General features: G+C 37.7%; 1 protein-coding gene across 3 annotated transcripts in view; it reads right to left on the reverse strand.

Annotated features, from left to right (window-relative positions):
• Positions 1 to 271: 271 nt before the first annotated feature.
• Mid1 (calcium-permeable channel component Mid1) overlaps positions 272 to 26,715 on the reverse strand; it is a 58,855-nt gene continuing 32,411 nt past the window's right edge. For all 3 annotated transcript variants that reach the window (XM_089470983.1, XM_089470982.1, XM_018011817.2), the window contains 3 exons: positions 6,632 to 7,317; positions 6,386 to 6,543; positions 272 to 5,489 (listed from right to left, as the gene is read on the reverse strand). In XM_089470983.1, the coding sequence (XP_089327109.1) occupies positions 4,330 to 5,489; positions 6,386 to 6,543; positions 6,632 to 7,317 (2,004 nt within the window). In that variant the 3' untranslated portion in view covers positions 272 to 4,329. The remainder of the gene's footprint in view (positions 5,490 to 6,385; positions 6,544 to 6,631; positions 7,318 to 26,715) is intronic.

Here is a 26,715-nt window from a genome sequence, read left to right on the forward strand (position 1 = left end):
GGGCATATTTGAACTGGGAGTAGGTCCAGGATCTGGGTCTCTGCACCCGCACATTCAAAATGCTTTTGCTAAGTGTATTTGACATGTTTGAAATTTTTGTTTATTTTTATTTCCTGTGACATGAGTTTTATTTTCTTATTTTGTTTTTGTTTTTAATTTATTTATAATTTGTTTTTCATTTATTTTTATTTTTTTGTGCTCGCTTTGTTGTTGATATCAAATACGATACATGGAATAATTTTCTCTCGCTTGGCACATAAATTATATAATATTTCATTTTTTTTTTTTTTTTTTTTTTTTTTGTGGCCTAAAAAGAATTTTGTGTTTTTTTTCCTCATGTTAAAATTTTGTCTCATTTTCATTATTTTTGTTGTTAATTTTACATACATTAAATAGTTTATATATATAATTTTTTTTTTTTGGGATTTTTTCTTTGCTTTTGTAAAAAATAATTGCTACCTTGCCATAACATTTTTTTTTTTTTATCATTCTATCATTTGACTTCATGTTGTTGTTTTCCTTTGCTCAGCTGCCTTTTGTTGTTGTTGTTGTTGCAGCAGCTGAGAGTTTACAAAAATTATTGTATATATTTTTTATACTCGATTTTCATTGTTATTATTATTATTATTTATAATATTTTTTTCGTGCTAATTATTTGTATTGATTTCGATTTTCGATTTCATTTTTTTTTTGGGATTTTTTCATTGGGTTTCAAGTATTCGCATATGAGCTTTAACATTACGAGAGTATGAAATGTCCAAAAATGTTTTTCTTTTTTGTTTTTGTTGTTTTTGTACACAAAACTTTGAATGTAAATGTTTTTGCTGTAAAGTAATTTCATGCTCGATCCGTATACCCAGATACCATATATATATATATATTATATACGTAATATCGTTAAATAACACTATCATCATCATCATCATCATTATCGATTTACCATTTTCAACTAGTTGAAGATATTTTAGCATTTTCTCTCGCTTTCCTTTTCTTTATTGTTTACATTTAAATAAATTAACATTTAATTTATTATTTAGGCATCTATTCATGTTAACTATATTATATATATCAAAAAGTTTTACAAAAGTACACAATAATTCATAACAATTTGCATATGCGCGCAATTTGTGCCAGCGGCTCTCGCTTTGAAATGGTTTCCTTTGTTTTATTTTCCTCTCTATTTCCCCCAATTTTTATTTTTTTATTTTTATTTTATTAATTTCACATTTAATTGGAAATTCACACGAAAATCGGGCCTATGTAAATATCTCGTTTATATCTATCTCAATTATTGAAGGACAAACAACAAAAGTCTACGGAAAAAGAACTCTTAGAAATCAAAATCAAGAACAGATACGAAAACTCGAAATTCTTCTTCAGCAGTGAGTGTGAGTGTGTGCGAGTGTGTAACGATGTAAGTATGAGTGTGTGTGTCTGTGTATTTACAAAGGCAAATCGCAGGTTTCTCTTTAGCTTGTGGAGATAAGTGATATGGAAATTAGAAGTGAAAGCCGTTTTAGCTCAGGTGGGAACGAGAAAAGCTTAAGTTTCAATAATGAACTTTAGAATCAATTTGTAACACTAGCTGAAAGCGGAAAGGGAATCAAGATAGATCATTGCCAGATAAGAATAATCCAGAAATTAAATTATTAAGATAGAAAATAGATTTTTGGTTTGCCCTAATGTGCTTTCAATGCAGAGTAGGACTCATTAATTAAAAGTCGTGAAAAGTATTGAATAGAATTTGAAAATGTATAAAAGCTTTTGGTCTAACTTTAATGTGCTTTCAAATGAAAAGTTCGTCATATCAATAGTAAAGAGAGCTTTTTAGTGAAAGCTCATTGAATGTAGTGGCAATTTATTTTGCTATCCCTCATTAATAAGTTTCGAAAATGAGCTGAAAACATAGTTAAATGAAAACTTTACTGGATTAATCCACTGTTTCAGTTAATCTGACATATAAAAAACTTTTAAAGGAAAAGTCGCTGAAAAGCCTCAGTAGAAACTTTTGGAAATTAAGTAGCTTAACTGGATTAATTCATAGTTCAAGTGCAACTTTCAGCTAGTGCTGTGTATACATATATATTTTTAATCGTTTTTAGGTAACTACTTCTTACAGTTTTGTTAACTACAACAACACCTAACATGCCACACTTAATGTGCTGTTACAGGGAACAGAGATACTTTGTATTTGCTTAAAGTAATGCGTCAGTTGTTCGATAACAATGTTTTGTCGAAAGAAAGTTTTGGGTTCTCAGTACTGCCTGCAGTGCCTTAACCTTTAAACAGAAATTATATTGAAAGCTAAATAGAGCGTGCTTTTGACAAAGATGAATAGTAAACGTGAGAGATTCGTGGGTTAGGAAAGTGTTTATAGATCGGAGCTGAAAGTTGAATTGAGTTGAGAGTCGAGTTGAGTCATGTTTCGTTTTTCTTTTGGTGGTATATGCTTAATTCAATAGGCAATTAGTTAATACCAAATACATCTAACTTTTCTTTCATTTAGTAACTAATTATTCTCATATATGTATGTATATACATACATATACATATATATAATACTTATATATTATAATTTCTTTATTTTTCTTTTTGTTTTTTATTGTTTGCCTATAGTTTTAATTTGTGTATGTACGATAAATTGTTAATTATAAATATATATAATATATATATTTATGTTTATTTTTTATGTGTATTCTCTTGTTATTTTATGTACGCTACATAGAGTTAACTTTATTACAAAAATTATTATTATTTACTTTATTATTTTTTTTAAATTTAATTTTATTCATTATCAGTATTATTATTATTTGTATGCACTATTTATATATAGTAGGTATGTTGTTGTTGCTGTTACTTCTCTTTTGCTTCTCTCGGCTTCTGCATACTATATATATATATATATGTATATGCCTAGGCTTTACCTCAGTTACTTGCCCTAAAAACTCATTTAATTGTACGCATATGCTGCTGCTTCTCCCTTTGCTTCTCTCTTCTTCTATGCTGTATATGAACCTTAAAATTTAAATTTACTGTGCGCTTTATATTGTTTTATTTATTTTTTTTCTTTTTTTTTTTTTTGGTTATACAAAGTTCATGTTTAAAAACTAAATAAAGACAATCTTAGACACATTGTTGGTTGTTACTTGTTCTGCTTCCTCCCTCTCTTCGTTTCTGCTAACTTGTTTCGTTTCCTTTCCCTCTTTATTTTCGACTATGTTATAATATTTGATTTCGTTTTGTTTTTGTTTGTTAAACTAATTTTTGTTTTAAGCAAAGTTTTCATTTTGGTTTTTCTTTTCGTATTTTTTGTTTTCTTTAAATGTCTTGAAATTATTTGATAAGCGGTCTATATGTTTCATGTATCTTCGGTGAAATGTGTGTTTGTGTGTGTTTGAACAGAGTTTTTGGTATTATCTTTATTTTCTTTTAATATTTTTATTTTAGTTATTTGTTTTTGCTAATTGTTTTGCGAGCTGTGTTTTCTGTTTTATTTATTTTTTAGTCTAAATTTCATTTCGTGTTTTGTGTTTTTCTGTTGTTTTTTCGTTATACTTAGCTAGCCTAAAATATTTTTTGTTTTGTTTTTAAATTTATGTTTTATCCGCCTTTATTTAAGTTTATAGCTATGTTTATTTATGTATTCCTCTTTTGGGTTTTCTCTCTCTTTTTCTTCAATATACTTTTGTTAAATGTGATTTTTTTTTTGTTTTGGTTTATTTTCGTTTAATGTTTACCTAAAAAACCTATTTTTGTGGCAGTTGTTTTTTGTTTAATTAAATATTAATATTCTTTGTTTCTAGTTGTAATAAAATATGCTATTTGTTGTTGTTTTTTTTTTTAAAGGTTTTTTCAATAGAGATTTATAATTTATTTACTTTCATATATATATTTTTTATATTTTTCATTTGAAAGAGGACCATAAATATTTAAAGTGTTTTTGTTTGCCTTTTTCCTTGCATTTTCCATTTTCAATTTCCTTGCCCATTTATCATTTGCTCTCATTGAATTTTCCGTTTCAAAACAAATTGGCAGGCGAAACGACCTGCAAATTTTCTTTGTTATTTTCTTATTTTTTTTTTTTTTACACTCAACTTGATTTTTATTTTTTTTTTAATTAGCTAGCATTACGAGTAATTTTCTAGAGTACGAAATACAATTAATGACATTTTTCTTTTTTTCCTTTGGGGGTTTCTTTTCATTTGTTTTTCTTCATTTTTGCTGAACTGCAAATCTCTGTGAAAATTCGCAATGTGTTTTGCTCTGTGTATAAGTGTGTGTGTATTTCTCTGTGTGAGTGTGTGTGTGGCCGCATACTTATTGCATGCACTATAAGGCGCCCTTTGAGATGATGGTCACCGTTCGACCATCGCTGCCTAACCACTTCCATCTCCGCCACCAATCGTTGATGTTGTAGTTGTAATAGTAGATGTAACGGTAATTTCTATCATACCTATTCCTATCGCTCGTGCAACGTCTATTTCGTATCTGTGGCTGCAGCTGCAGCTGTATGTGTTTATAGTTAATTATACGACTACGGTCTCGCGATACGCGTAGATAACGCACTTGGCGGCATTTCATCGATAGCCATGACCATAGCCATGACCATGCCCACAGCCATGACCATGCCCATGCCCATGCCCCCGACCATGCCCATGCCCATTCCCATGGCCACGCCCATTTGTGTCTGTTGTGTGTGGCAGTGAAGCTTGCACTTCCGGCTCCGATTCCCCTTCCTCTTCCCCTTCCTCTTCCTCTTCCGCTTCCGGCTCCATTTCCGACTCGCTTTCTCGAACTTGGACTCGGACTTGGACTTGGACTGTTCGCTAACAGCTCATGGCAGCTGCCCGGACACGAGTCCACACGTTCCGCAACTGCGACCGCTGTCGCTGCCGTTGCCGTTGCCGCGGCCGCCCTCTGGGCACGCCCACTGCAACGCTGTCGCGCCGCCCCAGCGCCACAGCTGCTCAACAGACCGAGCAGCGCGCTCAGCCAGACAAGCAGCTGCGTCGGCGGCGTCGGCGCCACACCGGATGCATAATAGGGTATATCACAGCGGCTTGTCACTGACGGCACCGCCGCACAGCCGCCGGACAGCGCCCGCTCCGGCATCTCGCTGCCCTCGTCATCGTCGTCATAGTAGTAGACGCTCTCGTAGTTCACATAATACGGCAGCTGCTCCAGCAGCCAGCCAGCTCCCTGCTCCCCCTTCGTCCGCGAGATGTTCCGCAGGGCCAGCGAGACGCTCGCAGCACGCGCATGCTCCCCCGCCGGGGAGCTCAGCGTCAATGTGATGTTGTGCACCCGATGACCGCTTGAGCTCGAGTTGCTGCTGCTTCTGTTGCCGTGGGGGGAGCCGAAGGTGGGCGCAAAGTCCGGGCAGATGGTGCAGATGCCCTCAGTGGGTCCGTTGCAGTAGCTGTAGCAGCAGTCGTTGGGGCCGTAGCTCGACTTCTTCAGCTGTTCTCCAGTCTCCGGTATATTTTGATCTGCAAGGGCAGCGGAATAGGTCAAGCGATGGAGCTCTTGAGAGTTTTATAGATATATATGTGCAGATCTATCTATGTAAAGTACACATGTACCCATAGCATATATTCATATATTATTTAGTAGTAAAGAAATTTTTATATTAAATAAAGTATTAATTAAAGTATTTAAATACAAATTATATTTTTAAAAATTATCTTTATAAATAAATGACAAATAAAAGTATTGTAAATATTAAAAAAAAAAAAAATATGTAAAATTTACATCTGTCAATTATGCCTCAATAAATGAAAGCTGTAAATGCCCAAGTTAAATACACAAATTTAATAGCCATCGGCCTTTTGTTTTAGAATTAATTTAAGTAATTTTTTTTATTATTTTTTTTTTTTTGTTGTTGCAAAAATTGGAATTATTAAGATAAACTTTATTATTTGCAATTCGCGTTTCACGTTTCAGTTCATGCGTCGATTCACGTTACAGTTCACGTTTCAGTTCACGTTTCGGTCCACTTGGCCTTGTATTAAATATATGGCCAATAGAAAAGAGAGAGAGAGAGAGAAAAGAAAAACTGATTTGATTTCAGTTTAACTTTTAACGCCCCAAGCGAAATGCATATCAAAAGAATTGAATTGCACAAGGAATCTACAAGTTCACTATTTCTGATTCCAGTTCTGATTCGGAATTGAAAGCAGACCGCTAGAGCTGTATAGCTATACGAAAAGCGATTCATTAAATTTTTTTAAGAATTTAAAAGTATTATAAAACATAATTAACTCAGTTCTAATCAAAAACAATATTTTGATAAATATTAAAAATCCATTAAAAAAAAAAATTTTTTTTATTAAACAATTTTTTTTTTTTGTAAATCGTCCTGAAATATAAATAGCTTACAGCTTACCTAGGCATACGAATGTCGGCTCGCCGGCATATTGGGTGGGGAGCGCGGGGGCGCGGTCGGCGGGCAGCAGATAGGGGCACTTTTGTTCGACGGTTTGGCAGACGCTAAGGCAGGGTCGAATCCTACGGCGTTTGCGGAACTCTGCCTTGCGTGTTGATCTAAGCGAGCGAGCCAGATAAAGAGAGAGAAGACAATATGTTATTATAGGGTATATGCAAGTCGATCGATATGTGTGATTTAAGCAACCTCTTTTGTAGTTTTGATATCACTGGATCCGCTGCACTGGGATCCGCATTATTGGCAGTCGATATGAAATTATTGAATTGTTCTTCTTCCTCCTCGCGCTGAGCCGTGGCAGCTCGGCTATGGCTGTTGCTGTTGCTGTTGTTGTTGTGTAACTGGAACTGGAACTGGAACTGGGTCTGGAACTGGCTGTGAACTGGGGCCGGAACTTGGGCGTGGGCTTGCGTCTGGGCATGGCCAACGCCAACGACATCGTAGAACGTCGAGAGCTTTGTTTGCGGCTCAATGCGGGGCTCATTGTCCTCGTCATGCTGTTGATTAATCTGACGCTCGTTCATGTTATTGCCGTTATTTGATTTATTGTTATTGCTGATTAATTTCTGAGATTTATGCTTGATGCCATTGCCCGTGCCACCAACAGCAGCAGCGGCAGCTCCTCCTCCTGCTCCGCCTCCTCCTCCTCCTCCTGCTGCTGCGCTCACAGTTCGTGCCGCACGTTTACTTTTGCCCGCGGGCATTGTCTTTGCAGCTGACCCTCGCGGCATGGCGAGTTCATCGTTTGTCGCTGACGCTGGCGTCGGCGTCGGCGTTGGCGTCGCCGTCGACGTCGGCTTTGGCGCTGCATCCACATCCTGCGGCTCAGCGAAATACGGCACCAGCGTGCTGCAGACCCAGCGACGATAAGCTTCCTGCAAACACAACGAGAGCAAATGCAAATGCGTTTTATACATAGTTTATCTCCAGCCGGTTATCTTTCACGTTAATCTAAATATTACACTTGCTGCAAATATTTAAATCCAATTGCCAGCGAAGGTAAACCAAATGCAGCTCCAGCAGTTTGCGGAGTTTCAAATGTTTTATTTGATAGCTAAGCTTAAGAATTTGCTTGTGCTGAGTGAGAGAGAGAGAGAGAGAGTGTGTATAAGCAGCTTTAAGCCATTTACCAATGCACACTTAAGCATCAAGCTGTCTAATCGTTGCACCTGAGAGAGCCTGCAACTTAAAACTTCCCTTGCCATCATCATAAACCTATGTTTAAAGCAGCTTAATAACAATTTAAGAAAAAAACTTTATTGCAAGTCAGCCTTGAAGGCAGATGTATGAGCTTTTTCAAAGCTTTTTCATAGCTTACTAGGATTTAAAATGCAGTCCAAAAAGCTTTTAAGCACTTTAGTTAACTATCGATACTTAACCATAGTTTTATCGATACTTAACTAATATGTCAACGATTGTGTTAACAAGAGAAAAAAAAGAGTAGATAATAAGTAAAATAAAATTGAAATAATTAATTAAAAAAAAAAAAAATAAATAAATAAATAAACAAGAAAAAAACAAACAAATAATAATAATAATAATAATAATAATAATAATAATAATAATAATAATAATTATAATAATAAAAAAAAATAATAATTATAATAATAAAAAAAAAAAAAATAATAATAATAATAATAATAATAATAATAATAATAAATAAATCAATCTCAAAAAATAAATTTTTAAATATAAATTCCTTATTGAATCACTTAAGAAACTATACCAGAAAAAAATCATATAAAACCAAGAGCAGAAAAAGAAATAAAATTATTCAGTTGAATCTTAAACCTAAGCCGCAGCAGCTCGTGTCATTGTGGCTTAGCGCGCTAATAGCGCCGAGTTTCTAATCGCATGAGTTATGCCAAAGCAATCGAATTCGATTTATCATCGAGAGCTACTGAGCTGCCAGCCAGAGTCAGAGTCAGAGTCAGAGTCGGAGAGAGAGCCTGAGCCTAGGGGGCTACAGAGCAAAGCGTTTGCTTTGGCATCGAGTGAACGGAATGAGTGAACGAGCGAACAACAACAACAATTAGGATTGTTGAGTGCGTGGCACATTGCGTATACGTGATTTATGTGCTTGTGCGTTGGCTGCGGTTATTTTTGGCAGCATTTCAATGGGAGGCAGGTGGATGGGGCAAGTGGGGGTAGGCAGTTGGAGTGTGGAGAGGTGGGAGTGGGGCAAGGCAGAGCTTAAGTTAAATTCAATTATTGTTGCGCTTGCTGTTGCTTTTCAGTTTTCCGTTTGCCGTTTTCCATTTTCCGTTTTCAGTTTTCAGTTTGTTTTCAAATATGAAATAATTGCCATAATTGATTTATGCATTGAACGTGCTGCATGCGAGCTGCATTATGCTCGCCTGCATCTTGCACCATTTTGTTGCACTTTGTGGCACTTTGGCCAATCAAGTGGCAGCCCAAATATTTACTTTGTGTTTGCCTCAGGGCAGCAGGAGCAGCAGCAGGAGCAACAACTGCCACTGAACCAAATAAAATCCAACTAAAGTCATGCTAAAGTCCCAGCTCCAAGTGCCTTCAGATATGCAAATACAGCAGATAGAATGCGCCAGGACACGCCAGGATACGGCAGGACGCACTGCATTTGATGGCCACACAGGGAGCACAAATGGAATTTCGGTGCGTCCAATGGAGCTGGGAATCGCCAGCTAACAGCACACGACATTCGCTTGGCTCACACCTCACGAGCGGCCACTAATGGAGTGTGCCTGACTGGCAAATACCCTGGCAGGAGTTGTATTGTCGTAGCTAGATACATAACCAACTTTATACGATTTGCATATTTTTTGCTGCAATTGTGAAATTTGTATTTGCATTTTTTTTTTTTTTGTAAATAAAATTTAAGTGTGAATCTATGGATAGTTGAATAGAGCCTAATCCATACGCCCAAATTGTTTACAGGGCATTAGAGCAGAGACAAAAATGCAAATAGAGTACACAATAAAAAATATGTACATACATACATGTATAAACATAAATATATATATATGTATGTATATGCATGTATATATTCATGCAGATTTAACATTTAGTTTTCGACAAAAGAGTAAATTTTGCTGACAAACCAAAGTGCAGCCATGCAACATTCGATAAGGTAGAAAGAGAGAGCGAGAGAGGGAGAGAAAGAGAGAGACAATTTTGATGCTAGCTTAAGCTAAAATAGCTCAATAAAATAGAATAACAATTCGAGTAAATATTTTCGCTCGATTTTGGCAATTAAATATAAAAAACATTTAAAGCCAGAAGATAAAAAATGTTTATTTTCATTTGCTTCTAATGTTTATTTTTGTGTTTAATTGAAAAATAAAAATAGCTTTCTTATTTAACGCAATCTATGTTTAGATTTGTTCGAATGTGGATGTTTTTTTTTTTTATTATTTTATATATTTTTTTAAATATTTGAATTTAGGCAATGAAATTTTAAGTCTACTCCTGCCAGGTGCTGTGCCAGCAAAATGAATAACAATGAGAGAGACTTGACTATTTATCTGCATATATGTCAGTGGGCGTGGCAATGTTTGTGAACTCTGCAAAAAGTGAGCCAAGGTATTCGTTATCTACGCAGCGCCATAAAGCGAGACAAGGCACAAAATTATTATTTAATTACGAAAAGTATTCTTCATTAATGGTAGACAGAACAGAGAGAGAGAGAGAGAGAGTGAAAGTGAGTGAGAGAGAGAGAAACAGCAGGGTAAAGTTGAGTAGACTAAGTGCAACGTCTGTTTGGGGCACAACTCAATTAGTGGCATGCAAATGGGCGCAACAAACGCAGCGACTAATTGGAGGCAATTAAATAAGTTAACCAAAAATGTGAAATTTCAGGTAAAGTGAATCTCCAGTGAGATATATGTAGGTGCAATTTAATTTTGTTTAAATATATAATTTCGTCGCTGAAAAATTCAAATTGAGCTGACAGCGAAACACGTGAGAACGATTTGGCCAGGCATGGCTCAAGGCATTAACTAAAGATAACCATAGACTCCACACACGCATACAACATGTGTGTGTGTGTGTGTGTGTGTGTTGGCCCAAAATCCATTTAAGCTGCGCCTTCATTTAAATGCCAGGCGCAAAAGTCATTCACTCTGCAGAGACACCGCAGACAACCCACACCCACACACTCACACACCCACACACGCACCACAGCAAACCACCCACATCTGACAGCCGCTGCCTGCTGCTGGCGGTTGGCTGGGTTTGCCGGCTTTGCCTGGTTTGCCCGGCTGGCCCGACTCACCCGGTTCGTCCGTCTGTTGGCGGTTTGCTGCGTATGCCTGAATTTTCGTTTTCGTCCATTACTTTGACATGCACATGCAGCAGGAGCAGCAGGAGTAGCAGGAGCAGCAGCCGGGGTACTGAAACGCCAAGCTATGCAGCAGCATATTGATGCGCATCAGTTACTCATGTGACACCCCTCACTGCCCACCCCGCAGTCACCCAGGAACCCTTAACCTGACCCTTGGCCTGCGCGCGTTTCATTGGCCATGTGGATTTTACATGCCAAACGTGGCAATAAGCGAAGGGAATCGACAGGAATCTCTCGCACTCCCTCTCTCTCAGAGTGTAGGAGAGGGTGACAGGGGGGGCCTGTTGCAGCCACGCGCTCTGCTATATTGAAAAATGCAATATTTGGTTAATGATGCGTGCCGCAGACCCTGCGACGTGCAAAATTTCCAGAGCCAAGCTTTACGCGCTGCTTTTTAAGCGATTCTTTGATCGAAAACAATTAAAGCTGCGATAGAATTCTTAATCTATGTATATGCAAATGATTATTAAGTCATTTGTGCTAGCTGATTGACTAGCAGACTAATTAAGTTGAAGAAGAAGAAGAAATGTGTGTATTAGGGTTTGTCTGTGTGAGGTGAATGCAGATGCATAGATAAGTGGGTTAATAAAAAGGGTTTACTGAGTTACCGAGAGACTGTGCAACGGGTAGGATGCTACAGATGAAATGCACCTTACTATGCGATTCTCAAGAATCAGAGCAAGCAGTGGAACTAATGAACTTGCCTGGTATAAACTGAAACTTAGATAATCTACTAGGAATACGTAGTGAAGCAATGACAGACAGGACAAAGAGTTGCATAAAATGTAATGCCTTTCTATGCGATTCTCTTAAAGTTAGTCTACCTATGAATATGATTCTTATGATTCTTGTTCTCTGTCCTTTCTAATCTAAAGAAAGCTATGTAAGTATTTAAAGTGCCCCAAGTTGAATCTATTCCTATGCTTAGACTGAGGTTTTCTAACCTGAAATAAACAGATTTTTACCCAAGAATTCCAGTAGAGACTTTATATTTTCATCAAGAATTGGTATACATATGTATATAAATTCTACTATAGAAACTGCAATTATATTAAAATTTAGTTTAAGCAAGCACAAGCTCAACATTAGTTCTAAGCTCGCATATATATCATAAAATCTTTCTAGACAGAGCACATATCTTGGAGCTACAAAGCTTTTAAGCTACTTTTACCGTCCGGTCTTAAAATAAAAAGCAAATCACTGGCCTCGGGGCTAACAGCTACTGGTTTATATTTTTAAATGGGTTAAAGTTGAAGCTAAGGTCAGACGACGGTGGCGATTGTTGTCAGCGGCGAGAACAAAGAAATCGCTGAAACCTTTGCACTGTGTGCGTCCTGTCAACGACCCGCCGGCCAATCATTAAATTTCTTTTCATTTTTTTTTGTTTGCTATTTGAAAAAGAACACACACACTCACACACACACACAGTGAGACATAAAAGTTAATGGACGGCCAGCAGAATGGCCTTTATATTGGACAAATCAAGCAGACATTGTGGCTGCAAGATTTACGAGTTGGCATCCGACGAATAACTATCATAATTTCATGTGCTATTGAACTGTTATGCAGACAAACAAAGCAAAGTCACAATTGACTCAAAGTCAAAGTATTCCAAGTATGCAATAAAGATCTATGAATAAATTGTTGCCCCGCAGGCTGAGTCACAAAAGCGTTTCGTATAATACGTAAATGGTCAGATTTGATGCAAGCGATGCTCGGACGGGCTTGACATGCATGTCAATTGGAATGCTCAGGCTTCTGCAGAGACATGTAAAAGCTATGTTAAGCCAGCAAATAGTTTGATATAATGCACAAATTGTTGAAATCGATGAGAGAATTCATTAACATAAATTTAACAAAAATGTTTGTCTGGTAGTTTTAAGTCATCAAATAGTTTCATATAATACAAGAAATGAACGGAAGGGAATAACATGAAGTTTGACATGCATGTTAATGGTCACCTAAAAGATTCTGTAGTAGAATGCATGTTCAACTTCATGTAAAAGTATGTGCTTTACATTTGTCTAACACTGAGTATGGAAAATTTCCGTAAAAATCCCTAACATGCACTTTGACATGCATGTTAACAGTCATGTTATTCCCTTCCAGAAACGGATTTCTGTAGTGGATGCATTATAAATTTGTCTGGCTGGTTAGCTATACGCTACAAAATGATTTAATGTAATGAAAGATGTTTGTCTCAAGGACTTAACATGAAACTTAACATGCGAATGATATGTTATCTTTATGTAAAAGTATGTGCTTTACATTTGTCTAACTGGCTCATCACTGAATATGGAAAATTTCTTTAAAAATCCTTAACATGCATGTTAACTGACATGTTAAAGGTATCTAAATTTAAATGACTTTAAAATGCAATCAAGCTTTACTCTAAAACTCATTTTCAGTGAAATATATTTGCCATTAGCAATCAGCAGGTTGTTGCTTGTCTCCAGCTCAAATTTTTTGGCTTCAGCTTTTATAGAAATTTACACCTAAACTGTTTGCAAATGAAAAGTAATTTATGAAAATTGTTTGCCAGCCAGTTAGCTGTAAACGTGTAATAAAAAATATATTTGCAATTTTTTCTTGGCAACTTTCTATGGCCACAAAACTAATTTCCATTTTGTTCGCTTTTGGCTCGGACTGCACTGCATTGTTAAGGCACAATTTGCCTGTTGGACAGTGTAAACACAGAGTGACCACTCACACACACACACACACACACACTCACACATACGCAACATAATCAACTTTGTTTGTTTAGCATAGCATAGCGCACTCGCCCCTGACTTCCAGACTTCCTCCGCCCCCACCCCTCGCAGCCAGCTAAGCAAAGGTCTCACTTATTTTTGTTGGTACATCGTATCGGGGCTCAAGTATGGCCCCAAGCATTGGCCGGCCATTGGACGAGCAGCATAAATATTTTATGGATTCCTAAGCGTAGTCGCTGCTGCTGCGGCTACGTCAATTTGGCTTGGCTCTTTTCTGGTTTATTTTTTTGAGAGGGTTTCAAATGGCTGCGAATCGGAGCAACACATGCCATCAAAATGAGCCACACTAAAGTGGTCAAGTGCTCAATGAGTGGCGAGCAGGCGGGCTGTATGAGCATTTTAATACACTTTCACTGCAGCCCGGCGGAAGGAGGAGTAGGCAAAGGAGAGTTTTGGGGGGTTAGTTTGGGTCAGACGCGTTATGGAACCGCTACGTGACCGAAATTGGACAAAGATTTGGCGCACGACCAACAAACGCCAGATGCACTAGTCGTAATATTGTAACATCAACTGAGAGCAAGTAATGTAATTGATATGGCCCACACACACACACACACACACACACACACCCGCACATATATATACACACACTAGTCGTCTGTATGCAAATCAGTTATGATTTGATTTGTGCGATTGCAGTAAATTTTTGGTTACAGCGCAGCTTGACTGCTACACTATATAACATATAAATATATATATGTATACATATTTATATACACAAAATTATAGTTATATACATGTGTGTGTGTGTGTGTGTGTGTGTGCAATTTGCATAATGGCGTCTGGCTGCTGCCAGCATAAGCGAAATTTCTCTGCTGCCCATAAAAGTATGCTACAGTTTTTCTCTGTCTGTCTCTCTCTCTCTCTTTCGCCTCTTTCTTCTGAATGCGCTTGCAAAAGTAAAATAATAAACGTTGATTTTTAAAGCTGATGGAAATTAATTTAAAAATCGCTTCAATCTCTGCATTAATGCAAATGCGTCTGCGAAATCGTTGCAGATTTTTGCTTCTCTACGTGACTTTTCACATCAATTGAATGGAACGCGTTGTCTGCTCGGCTTAATTGATAAGCGATACAATCAGAAGACTTGGGGCAGAACTGATTCAACGACACTGTGACAGCTCAATCATTATGCAATTATGTGAATTCAATACAATACTATTATAATTACTTTTATATAATAAAAGAGGCAAAGTTAAGATTAAATGCGATTTCATTATAATATAATTATAATTACTTTAATAAGACGCAAGCTTGCGATGATATACAATAATTAATCAATAATGCTATACGATTATATAATATAAGGGAATTATATAAATTAATGTGAATTACTTTAAGATAAAGCTGAAACATATATACTTTGATGAGAACTAAATGAAAGAATGTAAACTAGATATAAATTAGATAATATATAAAGAAAATATGGCTGAATATTGTAGGTAGTATATACTTTTATGTAATTTACAGACCTTCATAGACAGTTATTCAAAAACATCTCAAATATTTATAGGAGAAAATCTGTTTATCCATTCACTTTACACTCAACTGTCTCCACAATCCTAATTAAATAACCTGCTACGCATAGCTGCCTCAATTAATTATTACTATTTGCCAGCTAATGTGCTTATTCAATTTCTAATTGTGTTGGACAGTGTAGGTTACGAGCAAAACACATTTTCCAACTGATTTCCATACGCAATCCTAATTAAAATCCAAATGGAAAATGCTTTATGTGATAATTTGCACCATATCATATCTTTAATGTATTTACACAGATGCGAATGTGTGCGTGTGTGTGTGTGTGTGTGTGTGTGAGTGCAGGATGTAACTGCTGCACGATAGGTATACTAAACATATAAATTATGTATTATATTACACATAAATTCCGACACTTGTCCGGACTCTACATATCCGTCATAAACACTAAACTGAAAATGAGGCACAAACAAAACACACACACACAAATATACTTTCACATGCACACACACACACAGAGAGAGTCGCGCATACATAACGTTAAATTTTCACTTAAAAATGCAAATTTGACCAAGCGCGTTGTAAAAACACAAAAACCCAACACACACACGCACATAGTGGCTGTTGTTTGTTTGTGTGTATGTATGTGTGTGTGTTGGGTACATTAACAAAACATATAAAAAAGCATAAGTAGAGCAGGGCCAGTCAGAAGTTGGGGCTTTGACATTTTCACTTAAGTTTTTCAGCTATAAAAAAAAAAAAAAGAAAAATTACTGCAAAAATTATGATGCGAGTTGGCGCTGCCATTTTGAAGCTATCTCAACAAGTTCAGCATGGAGGACTTAAATGTTTTCCCTTTACTTTTTTGTGTTTAAGATAATTACAGAATATTTCAAGATCTTAAATTCTATGTACTAGTAATAAAACACCAATATTTGTAGGAACTTAATAAATTGTGGGCTAGAACTTTATGTGGAGTTTGAATCTCAAAGAATTCAATGTAGTAGTTGTAGGGAGAAGAGATTAGAGAGTTATAGTCGGCGGTACTCGAATTTTACTATATATAGTAACAATTTGCAAGGACTCTCCTATATAGGATCTCGACAAAGTCTGAACTGAATTTCAACAGCTGCTCCTGTATAAAATGTTTGGTCTCTATAAATGTGAAACATTCAGTTTTACCCGATTCACCACTGCCCCAATAGGCGTATATATGTTTGCTTTACTCGAGTTGCAAGTCTCTAGAGCCTTGATATTGCGATTTCTTTGCCAAATATTGTATACGATATTTATGGCAGATGTCTTATATGATATTTGTGAGCTTTTAGACCATTAATTGGGCGTTTTGAGAAAATCTGTTATTTTTTTTTTTTTTTAGCGTGGGATATGATGATGTTGCTATGCTCCAATATGAATAGAAATTTCTCTAGCTTCAAAGGATATAAACTTGAATTGAATCAAATGAATGAATACTTATTTTAGAGAGATTTTTAATAATATATTCAACAACTTCTTCATATTTTACTACAACTTTCGATGAGTTTTTATATCTATGAAATAATACTTTTTAATGATTGCAAGTAATAGTAATAATATATGTAGAAAAGTAAATTGGCAACATTTGATGAAATTGAAGTTCAATGCGAACCGAGAACTCTTGGCAATCATATATATATATGCATGATAAATATGTTTTACTGAAAGCATATAAATGATAATTAAAGCCGTGCGAAACACTTTAAGCTGCCCTCGTGCCCTCATTTACAGCACTTTGCTGGACACGTTAAAGCTGCAGCTCGCAGCTTAACAAGTTGGCATTTTGTGTGGCGGATTTTGTGGCTTTTAAATTTCGCGTCCGAGTTGCACTCGAGTGTTGCACGTAGCTGCCAACATGGGGCAGCCAGCGAAAGAGTAAGCAACACAGAGAGAGAGAGAGAGAGTGAGAGAGGAAGAGTGGTAGAATGGGAGAGGCGGTGGGCAACTGGCCTTATGCGCTGCAGCACTCGACAAAGAAGACGAAGGTAACACGTGACCGTGTGGCAAACAAAACAAACGAGGCAATGAACCAGCATCCGCAATGTGCTTGCAACGCTGCAGCAGCAGCAAAAAAAAAAAAATAATAAAACAAGTAAGAGGAAAAACTAAACGAATGAAAATATACACAGAGACAGAGAGAGAGAGAGAGAGAGAGCGAGAGAGAAATGAGGCAAAGCCAAGTGGAGTGGGGCAGAATATGGTTTGAAAAATAAAAGTTTATCCTTGTACCAAAAGCATTACTTGAGAGTGTGTAAGAGAGTACTGTTCGAGTGTGTGTGTGTGTGTGTGTGTATTGGCTGTAGCAGCGCTTATTGCCAGAGTCAATGCGACAACACGTGCCACAGTTGGTCAAGTGCGTTGCTGCCACTTTATAGCCAGCATGTGCTGGTTAACAAACCAAAGACAGACAGACACACACACACACATGCACATACACACACACACACACATACGCAGCTACTACTCTCAGTACACGCAGCAAGAGCAAAAGCTGTTTCATTTTGTAATTGCATATAGCTAACATCAAGCCAACATCAAGCTGGCATCAAATTGGCAACCGAGATGCAACCAAGAGCAGCATCAGCTCCTCTGCTGTCCAAATTTTTTTTCGGTGCAGTGCCATTAAAGGGTAAATCGAAACCGAAGCATACCATTTATTTCAGACTCGCTCTCTACTTAACTAAAGACTCTGGCTCTGGCGGCATGTGACACCTGATGAAAGGGCAGAATTGTGCTAGAGCTGAGCTCAAAATGTGAAACGAAGGCAAAACTGCTTGGCAAAGGAATTGCTAATCAGATGGTGCAGGCTATCACAATTACTTGAATTACAGTTAACGCCCATGTAGACATGGCATTTGTAAGCACATGGCGAGCCAAAATCAACGAGCAGTGTTGGAAAATGAAGCAGCAAGGGTGAGAAAGTCAATTAAGAAAGGTAGTTGGCCTCAATGTTCCATTAGAGAGAATAATAAAATAATAGAAGAGGAGCCAGAAGGACAGTAGAGCTCAAGGAAATGCCAAAATCATTCCAGTGTTGGAAAATGTAACAAAATGTGGAGCAATTTTGAATGCCAAGGGTTAGGAAACATAATAGAGATAAACTTCAATTAGGATTCACTAGGCAATCCTGTCAGAGGCCAACGTTATTTAACAAACAGTGTTGGAAAACAACACAATATTTGAATTCGTCTGTGGATGCCCCGATTTAAGAATTTACATTGCAATCTTGCCAAATGCCAATGTTATTCAACAATCAGTGTTGGAAAACGACACACACCCATACTTTCTGAATTCCATTGTCAATTTTTGGTTCTCACAGAGGTTTTAAAGTTTCATAATGATATTAAACCAAGTAAACAAAATTAAAAGTCTTTGCAAAAAATAAAAATAGTTGGACATGAGGTCAACTAACACTTAGTAGAAAATGCTTTTAAATGCTTTTACAAAGTGATGGTAAAATTTAATAAAATTTATGAAAGAACACGCCACTAGACTTGCAGCACAATCCAATCAGGTGGCAACGCCATTGCACATTAGTATTGTAAATTAAGGCATGATGAATTTGTTATTCAATAGCTGGCCATCAACATTTTAGCCTCTCTAAAGTGTTATTGCAAACGGCGGCTACTGTATTGATCTAAGCTGTGCTTAAGCCTGCATGTCAACATGTTTGCCATGTTGAGTAACGTTTAAAGCATTTGACATCATTTGACAGGCGACAACTTTGTTCACATTTGCGTTAAATACGAGCTATAAAAATAAGAAACTGTTGCAATAACATTGTCTCTCTCCCTCCCGCCGTCCCTCTCGCACACACTCTCCCTATCACTGAGTGTGCAATGCCAAAGGGCATCATCAGCAGCAGCAGGAGCAGCAGCAGCAACGGCAGCCAGAGAGATGCCACACAAAGAGCTATTAACTGGGCCTTAGACAGAGGACAAGTTAATAGGTAGAGTAAAGTTTGTGGAGGAAAAAACTGGGGCAGAGCTATTGCAACCGGCTGACAGCATGACGAGCACCAACAGTAGAAAGAGCAGCAGCAGCAGCAGCAAAAGGAGTTAGTGGTAGAAAAAATGGAAGTAATAGTAGAAAGTGCAGCACAAGGATTTCAGGCAACCGGATAAACAGCAGCAGTGAGACTGACATCAACAGCAGCGAAAGGAAAAGGAAGAGCAGCTAGACAATCAACTAGAGCTCGAGTTGGAGCTGCGCACAGAAGAGGATCAGCTGCAGGTGCTTTAGAAATGGTAGCAGCACAAAAATAAAGGCGGAATAGCAGCAGCAGCTACAGGATGTGGACTCATCCTCAACCTTGGTAAATGCTACGAATCTGTATATAATAAACTGAGTAGCTGCGCGATAATTAGTAATGGCAAGGAGAAACGGAGATAGAGAATTCGTAATGAAGAAATTACGTATAGGAGCAATAATTGCAAGGACGGTAGGCTAAGCTACAAGTCCACTAGTAGTAGATAATGCAGATCATGTGGAGTTGATAGAGAAAATAGTAGTAGAAATAGCAGCTTAGTTGAAAATGGAGGTATCATTGGAATTCAAACTTAGTAGTAGACGTAGTGGTAGTAGACAAAGTATTCGTGAGTAGGCAGAATAATAAGCAATAGGTAGTAGTAGTAGTATATAATAGTAGTAGCTAGTAGTGGTATATAATAGTAGTAGCTAGTAATATATAATAGTTGTAGCAGAATATAATAGTAGTAGCTAGTAATATATAATAGTAGTAGTAGCTAGTAGTAGTATATAATAGTAGTAGCAGATAGTAGTAGAAGTTAGTTATGGTAGATTACTACTAGTGTAGTAGGTAGTAGTAGTAGAGTTCAGTATTTAGTAGTAGATATGTAGTGGCATTATGTAGTAGTAGATAAATAGTAGTACTTTCAGTAGAAAGAGCTACAGCAAACATGATCTGAGACGTATAGAATGAATAAATTACATCAGCAAAGAGAAGCAACAATAGCAATAGGAGCAGAATAAGCATTAGGTAATCAGCAGCAGATAAGCAGAATAAGTAGTAGGAGTAGCAGCATCAGCAATCGGAGCAGCTGCAGCAGAAACAGTGACGAAATATGGAAACAATGGCAGCCATGGCTGTGCATCACATGTGACTTGATTGCCGCAGGATGAAACAGGACACAGGACTAACTGAGCAGGAGTAGGGGAACAGTAGTTAAATAGATCAGATAGCAGTAGCAGTGGCAAAGTGGTAATTGAAGCAGGAGTAGAGCGAGCAAATAGCATTAGCAAAGGCAGCAGCAGCAACTCAAAGAGTAACAAAAGGGAAGCCAATATCGTCAGTGGCTTTGCCACACATGTGACCCGGCTGCCACAGGTTATCAAAGAACTCGGCTTCAGTCAGGGCAAGCAAGGAAGAAAAAAACCCTGCAAATCAGGCAGAAAAACTTGCGATAAAGGGGAGCATAAGGAGAGAAAGTCAGAGAGAGAGGGAGAGAGAAAGCGAAACCGAATCGTGAAAGCAAATGCAACCGAATTATTGCCGCAGTCAAGCGCAATTGATGTGTGCTTAATGTGCAACAACAACGCTTTAAATTTTAATTAAACTTTCATGCAATACGGCAAGAGGGAATCAAAGAGAGAGAGAGAGTGTGAGAGAGAGGGGCTCAGGGGGTGTGAGTGAAAGGGAAGTGCTTAAATATTCTCAGCTGCATAATTGAAATGCCACATGGCGTAGTCAACAGCATCGAAATGCGACGAAGCACACACACACACATACGTATATATGTGCCACACACATGTCACAAACACACACCAAGCCCCTGCCCCCGCCCCTTCGCTAGCTCTGTTTACAGCTGGGCGCTCAGCCTGAGGCAAAGCTCGCACATTGTCAAATCGCAGACGCCTTTCCCGGCAGCCATCAGCGACGACGACGACGACGGCGACGGCGACGACAATGCAAGGGAAACGCGCAGACAAACAAGGACTCCAAGAAGGGGTAAGTGGGCGGGGCTGTTGATTCTGGGTGGCTCGGCTATCAGTAGCGCCTGACTGATTCAGACAGCCGGACGGAAACTGCAAAATAAACTAAACACTGCATTTATGCAAATAAATAGCAATGCGATAGATGTATATAAATATATTCCACATAACTATGACAAAGGATGGAAGAAGAAGCTGAAGCTGAGCAGGAGACATGTGTGTGTGTGTGTGTGCCTGAAGGGTGCAGAAAGTGAGCAAAGGCAGTCAACGGAAAAAGTAGATAGATTGGACACATATTATATAGAAGTTCGTGATAAATCATTGAGCAGCAAAGCGGGAAATATTTCTGATTTATAACTTAATTCGTGAGAAAGTGTGGAAGAACGATGCCAAAAAGGGCAAATTGAAAAGGGTTTTCAGCTCAACTTATGGTAAAATATTACTTGGGTCAATTATATTGCAGAAATGAATTTTAACAAATTTGTTTTTAACATAAAAGCCTGAATGCGAAAGTAAATATATAATATATATATAAGTTTTACATAATTTATAAATATATATAACAATACTTTAGAATATTGTTTAATTATGTTAAATATATTAAATATTATGAATTCAAATATTTATAAAAATATATAATATAATAATACTTACTACACTTAACATAGTAAGAATTATTGTTATTTTCTTCAATATAATATAATCATTTAAATTAAATATATTTTATTATTTAATTTTTGTATTTTAAATTTTTCGAAATATTAAAAAATGTTTATTTGATTTTTTTTTTAAATATTATTTAAATATAATTTTTCTTTTTTTTTTTTTATTTTTATTTTTAAATCCCATTTTTATTTATTTTTAGTTTCTGGAAGCAACCGTTTAAATAATTATCTTTTTCAAGTTCAGGCATTTTAAGCTGTTTAAATACTTCTTCATATACCCAAATTTCTCTCAGTGCAGCTTTATAGCTCATATTTATAAAAGGATTGAGGAGCAAGGTATTAAATTTCCAATGAAATCAATCGGCTTGAACTCAAATACCCGCACACACACACAGGCATGCATATACCTACATGTGCCCACACACTCACACATACACACATACAATATATGGTATATATTTATTCATTAAGCGTCTGAGTCATTCACAACTCATTACATGCACACACACACACAACACACTCACACAGAGAGAAAGCCGAAAGTATGAATGACACTAATACGCAGCTACAGTTACGCATACACACACACACAGAGACACACATGGCGCATATGGGCAGACAATCAGACAGTGGATGTTGAGTATTAGACACGTATGACGTCAGCTTATGCATGGCATAGACCAAACAGAGCAACAACAAGCGACAGCATTTAAACTTCAAGTGGGACAACAACAGCTATAATAACAACAACAACAACAACGGCAATAGCAACAACAAAGGCGTCAACGAGTGAGACAATCGCCGACAGTTGAGTGTTTTGCCCGTTATACGTTGTCTTTGTTGCTATAAATGCGCGGTCTACTCTCCCACTCTCCCTCTCTCATTCCCACTCAGACTCACACTCCTTCTTCCACTCCCGCTCTATTGCTCGTTTTTCTTAACAGTTAACAGTTAGTGCTGCCTTCGCTCTTCACCCATTCCACTGCACACACACACACACACACACACGTTTGCACATTTATCCATTTTTGGGTTCATTCCGGTTGGTTCTGGTTCAAGTCGGTTTGGTTTGGTTTGGTTTTCACTTTGCCAACTGCTCGCCTAGCTTTGTCCTTTTGTCTGGCTGATATGCGCCTGTCATTATATAAGACAGCGAGTTAGACAGAGCCAGCGCTAGAGTGTTAGCTAAGCTGAGTGCGTGTGTGTGAGTGCGAGCGAGAGCGTAAATTTAAATAAATGCTTTGAAGCGCACTAAAAGCGATTTATCTTTGTCGATTGTGGATTACGAACATGTTTTCCAAAACATTTTTCATATTGTCCCTGCGTGAGTGTGCGTGTGTATGTGAGAGGGAGAGAGAGAGGGAGAGATTGCGTTACTGCTGCTGCGTTGACTGACAAGTCTTTGTGCAAACAGCAGCAGCAGCAGCAGCAGCTGCCTTTGGTTTCGGCTACCCTTTGCCCTGCCTCACCCTCTCCCTCTCCCTCTCCCGCTCGCCCAGCAGCTACCCAGCCGGAAAGCCATGCATGCGAATTGCACTGAAAGGCACATGCTCAGCCCGCATGGCAAACAAGTTGAAGTTATCTTTCGATAACTTTTTAACTGTAATTTTGTTATTGTGTGGAGCTAATTGAGCTGTTAGCTGTTATCCAAATTGACAGCTGATTTAATGCTTGCCAAAGCACTGCCAAAGTAATGTGTTTCACTGATTTTATCGCCTTCACTGTTCATGCGAGATTTCAACTGGGCTCTGCTCGTTTCCCTGACTCTGTGTGTTTGTGTGTGTGTGTGTGTGTTTGTCTGCTTTGTCTGTGTGTCCTGCTCATCAGGTTTCGCTTTATTGATTAATCGTCTGCCTCTGCTGCTGCTGCTGCTGCTGCTTCACATTAGCAGCATTCGCTGCACTGCGCCATAACTAACAAAGTCTTTTGTCCATTTTCAAACCCCCTGCCCCCTCCCCTCCTCTGGTCCTTTCTCATTGTTCCCTTTTTTTTTTTGCTTGTGCTTTCTTCTAATGCTCATTCGCATTTTCATTTTCATTTGCATGCGGCAACAGCCGCAGCAGTGGCCCACGCAGCGTATACGCAATTTAGCTGCTTGTCGAACAGATCCGTTGTTCCATTCCCATTCCCATTGCCAGTCTCATTCCCAATCCCAGTCCCAGTCCCATTCCCATTCCCATTCCCATGCTCAATGCCATTTCCATTCAGTAAACGTGCCGCGCGCTCGTCGCCCACGCAAAAGTCGATAAATTATTAGATTGTAAATAAAGCGTGAGTAGGGCGGGGACAGGGGAATTGGGGGCGTGGCAAAAAGGTAGGCAACAACTGCTGATGTTGATGGCAAGCAAAAAACTGGCGTAAAAGCAAAAGATTATTGGGTAACCGCAGCAAAGTTTTTCTTTTGGCTTTACGCAGCCGGCGCACATGTGTCCAAAAGAAAAAACCACAAGAAAGAGAAAAAATATCAGAAATGAGCAAGAAGCAGAAGTTGAAGTTGAAGCAAAAGAAGAAGAAGAAGAAGAAGTAGTAGCAGCAGCAGCAGTAAAAAAAGCCGTGTCGAAAGCTATACAAATACAGGCAATAGTTGTGCTCATGTGTGTGTGTGTGTGTGTCAGCTGTCGCAAGCTCTAGACAACAACAACAGCCTAAGCATTACACACGTGTATGTGTGTGTTCACATAAGTGAGAATGCGTGTAAAGTGTGTGTAATCAATCATTTATGAAATTACGCTACTTCCGCTTTTGACAATTTTCCTTTCAACATGCCGTCCCTGGCTAAGCCCATGCAACGCCTACACACAACCTACCCCCCACTACCCATGCCCCCTGCCCAGCCCTGTCCTGCCCCACACATGCTTATGTCCTATCGGCGATGACGTAAGTGTCTTTGTAATATGTAAAATGCAAATTTGCACACACATTCCTTCAGTCCCTCCATCTCTCTCTCTCTCCCTCTCTCAGTGTGCGTGTGTGTGTAAGCCTGTCGAAATCTTCGATGGGGCATAGATTATGATGATGCCCAGCAACAGAATGCGATAAAAGAAAAACGAAAAGAAAAGAAAAGAAAAGTTTTGCCTAAGAAAATAAAATAAAATAAGTTAAAATAAAATAAGATAAAGAGCCACACGCAGCGACAGCTGAGAAAAGTGTTAGCTGAGCGAGACCCAACAGCAGCCAAGGTTTACATATACACATACATCTCCATGCATATATAAATTTGATAAAAAAAAAGCATGTCAAATTTCATATATAACCTTGAACCCGAGGCGCATGAACTTTGACCTCAGTTGCGAGCTAAAAATTTTAATGAAAAAAACTGAAAATAACCCGGAACAGAAGCAGAGCAATCAGCTCTATATGATAGATGGAGCTAATCATTAAATATGCCCTATGAATATTCATTTGTATTCAAAAATAGATGCCTACAGCAGTTATGGGAGATATAAAAATTTCTGAATAGCAATTAGAATAGAAGAGGTTTTGTGGAATACACTACAAGAAAAATCTTTTAAATGAAACCTATAGAACAAGGAATAGGCAGAGATAATTTAATAATAATATAAGCTCTTAAAGATTAGTTAAAGAAACATAAACTAAAAACACTTGGTAATGAAACATTAGCCATATAGTCTATGTAAGCTAAAGAGAATTGGCCTGAGGAAATTAGGTATTATATAAAACTTTTTCTATTGTTACTGAGCTGTTTAGTTAAATAGAGAAACGCCTTTTAGTCTTTCATTAAAAACTAATATGGGAAAACCCATACGAAGCTAAAGAAAATAAAGTTACTCTAAAATTTGCTTTGCAATACATTTAAGATAATTTAATAATTCAGTAATAACAAACTCAAAATTAAACGAAACACATTGAAAAGCAACAGAAAAAAAAATTTAACAAAAATCTAAAACAAAATGCCAATATTTTAGAAATTTATAAGCCATATAAATCTGAATAAAGATAAAGTTATGTCAATTCCTCAAGGAATGGGTGTAAACAGAACAGCATACCTGTAAAAAAAAAAACACACACACAGTTATAAATATAAAAAAAAAAAAAACAGAAAATTTTAAAAATATTTTTTAACTGCATTTAACAAAAATTGTTTTTAAATTCTTTGCAGAGGGAAAAAACATCGTAAAAAGCGAAAAACTTTTGCGTGGAATTCAACATTGAAATACGCGCAGCCAAAATAGTTTTCGAATGTTGGGGCCTCTTTTAATGGTTGGCCAGAAGCTGTAGCAGTCGTAGTGGTCGCCCCTAAAGGTATGCAATATGAATTTAATGTGTGCTTTTGACCACGCTTAGAGCCAGCTTCTATATGGCCATCAACTAATTTGCGTTTATTTGACCATCAAAAGAGTCGTAACCCAAATATGAAAATGGGTTAGAGGTGTGCGAGCTGGTGTGTGTGTATTGTGTGTGTGTGTGTGTTAGTGTGTGTGTGTGTGTGTGTGTGGCGCCTTTGGCAGTTATGGGGCACTGCGGTTGGCCGCAATGTCAGGCGAGAGTCCTTTTGACTAATTAGACGACTTGCGGTGAACGTAATCATAAATACACACACAGCGGTAATTATGATATGAGGGCCAACAACAACAACAACTTGGCATATATACTTAGAGATACATATACTTATATATGTATATACTCTATATATATGTACATAAGGCTGGCTTGCCTAAGCTGTCGAGTTAATTAATTTAAAACTGGCCCAAACTGCAGAGCCTCAAGTATTAGGCCTCGCGTCTTGGCCATGTGCAAAGCTAGTCTCTCTTGCTATGTGTGTGTGCATGTGTTTGTGTGTAAGCAGCAGCCCAACTGGAAGCCTCTGTGTCTGTGTGTTGTTTTCTACTTTTTTTTGCGTTTATTTTTCGCTAGCCCTTTTTGCTTTTTTGGCAATTGGAATTGGCCGCTGAATGTGGAGCGCAGCGCGCGCAGTTGATATTTCAAAAACTAGCGACTGGAAAAGCCAAACCGACTTTTTTCTTTGGCAAATAAAACATGAACTCAAATAAAATAAGTGAAATAAAACACAAATAATATTTGGTA

The sequence above is a fragment of the Drosophila arizonae genome, chromosome 5 (assembly GCF_054131065.1).
Source record: "Drosophila arizonae isolate 15081-1271.41 chromosome 5, UAZ_ARI_1.0, whole genome shotgun sequence".
NCBI classification, from domain to species: Eukaryota; Metazoa; Arthropoda; class Insecta; order Diptera; family Drosophilidae; genus Drosophila; species Drosophila arizonae.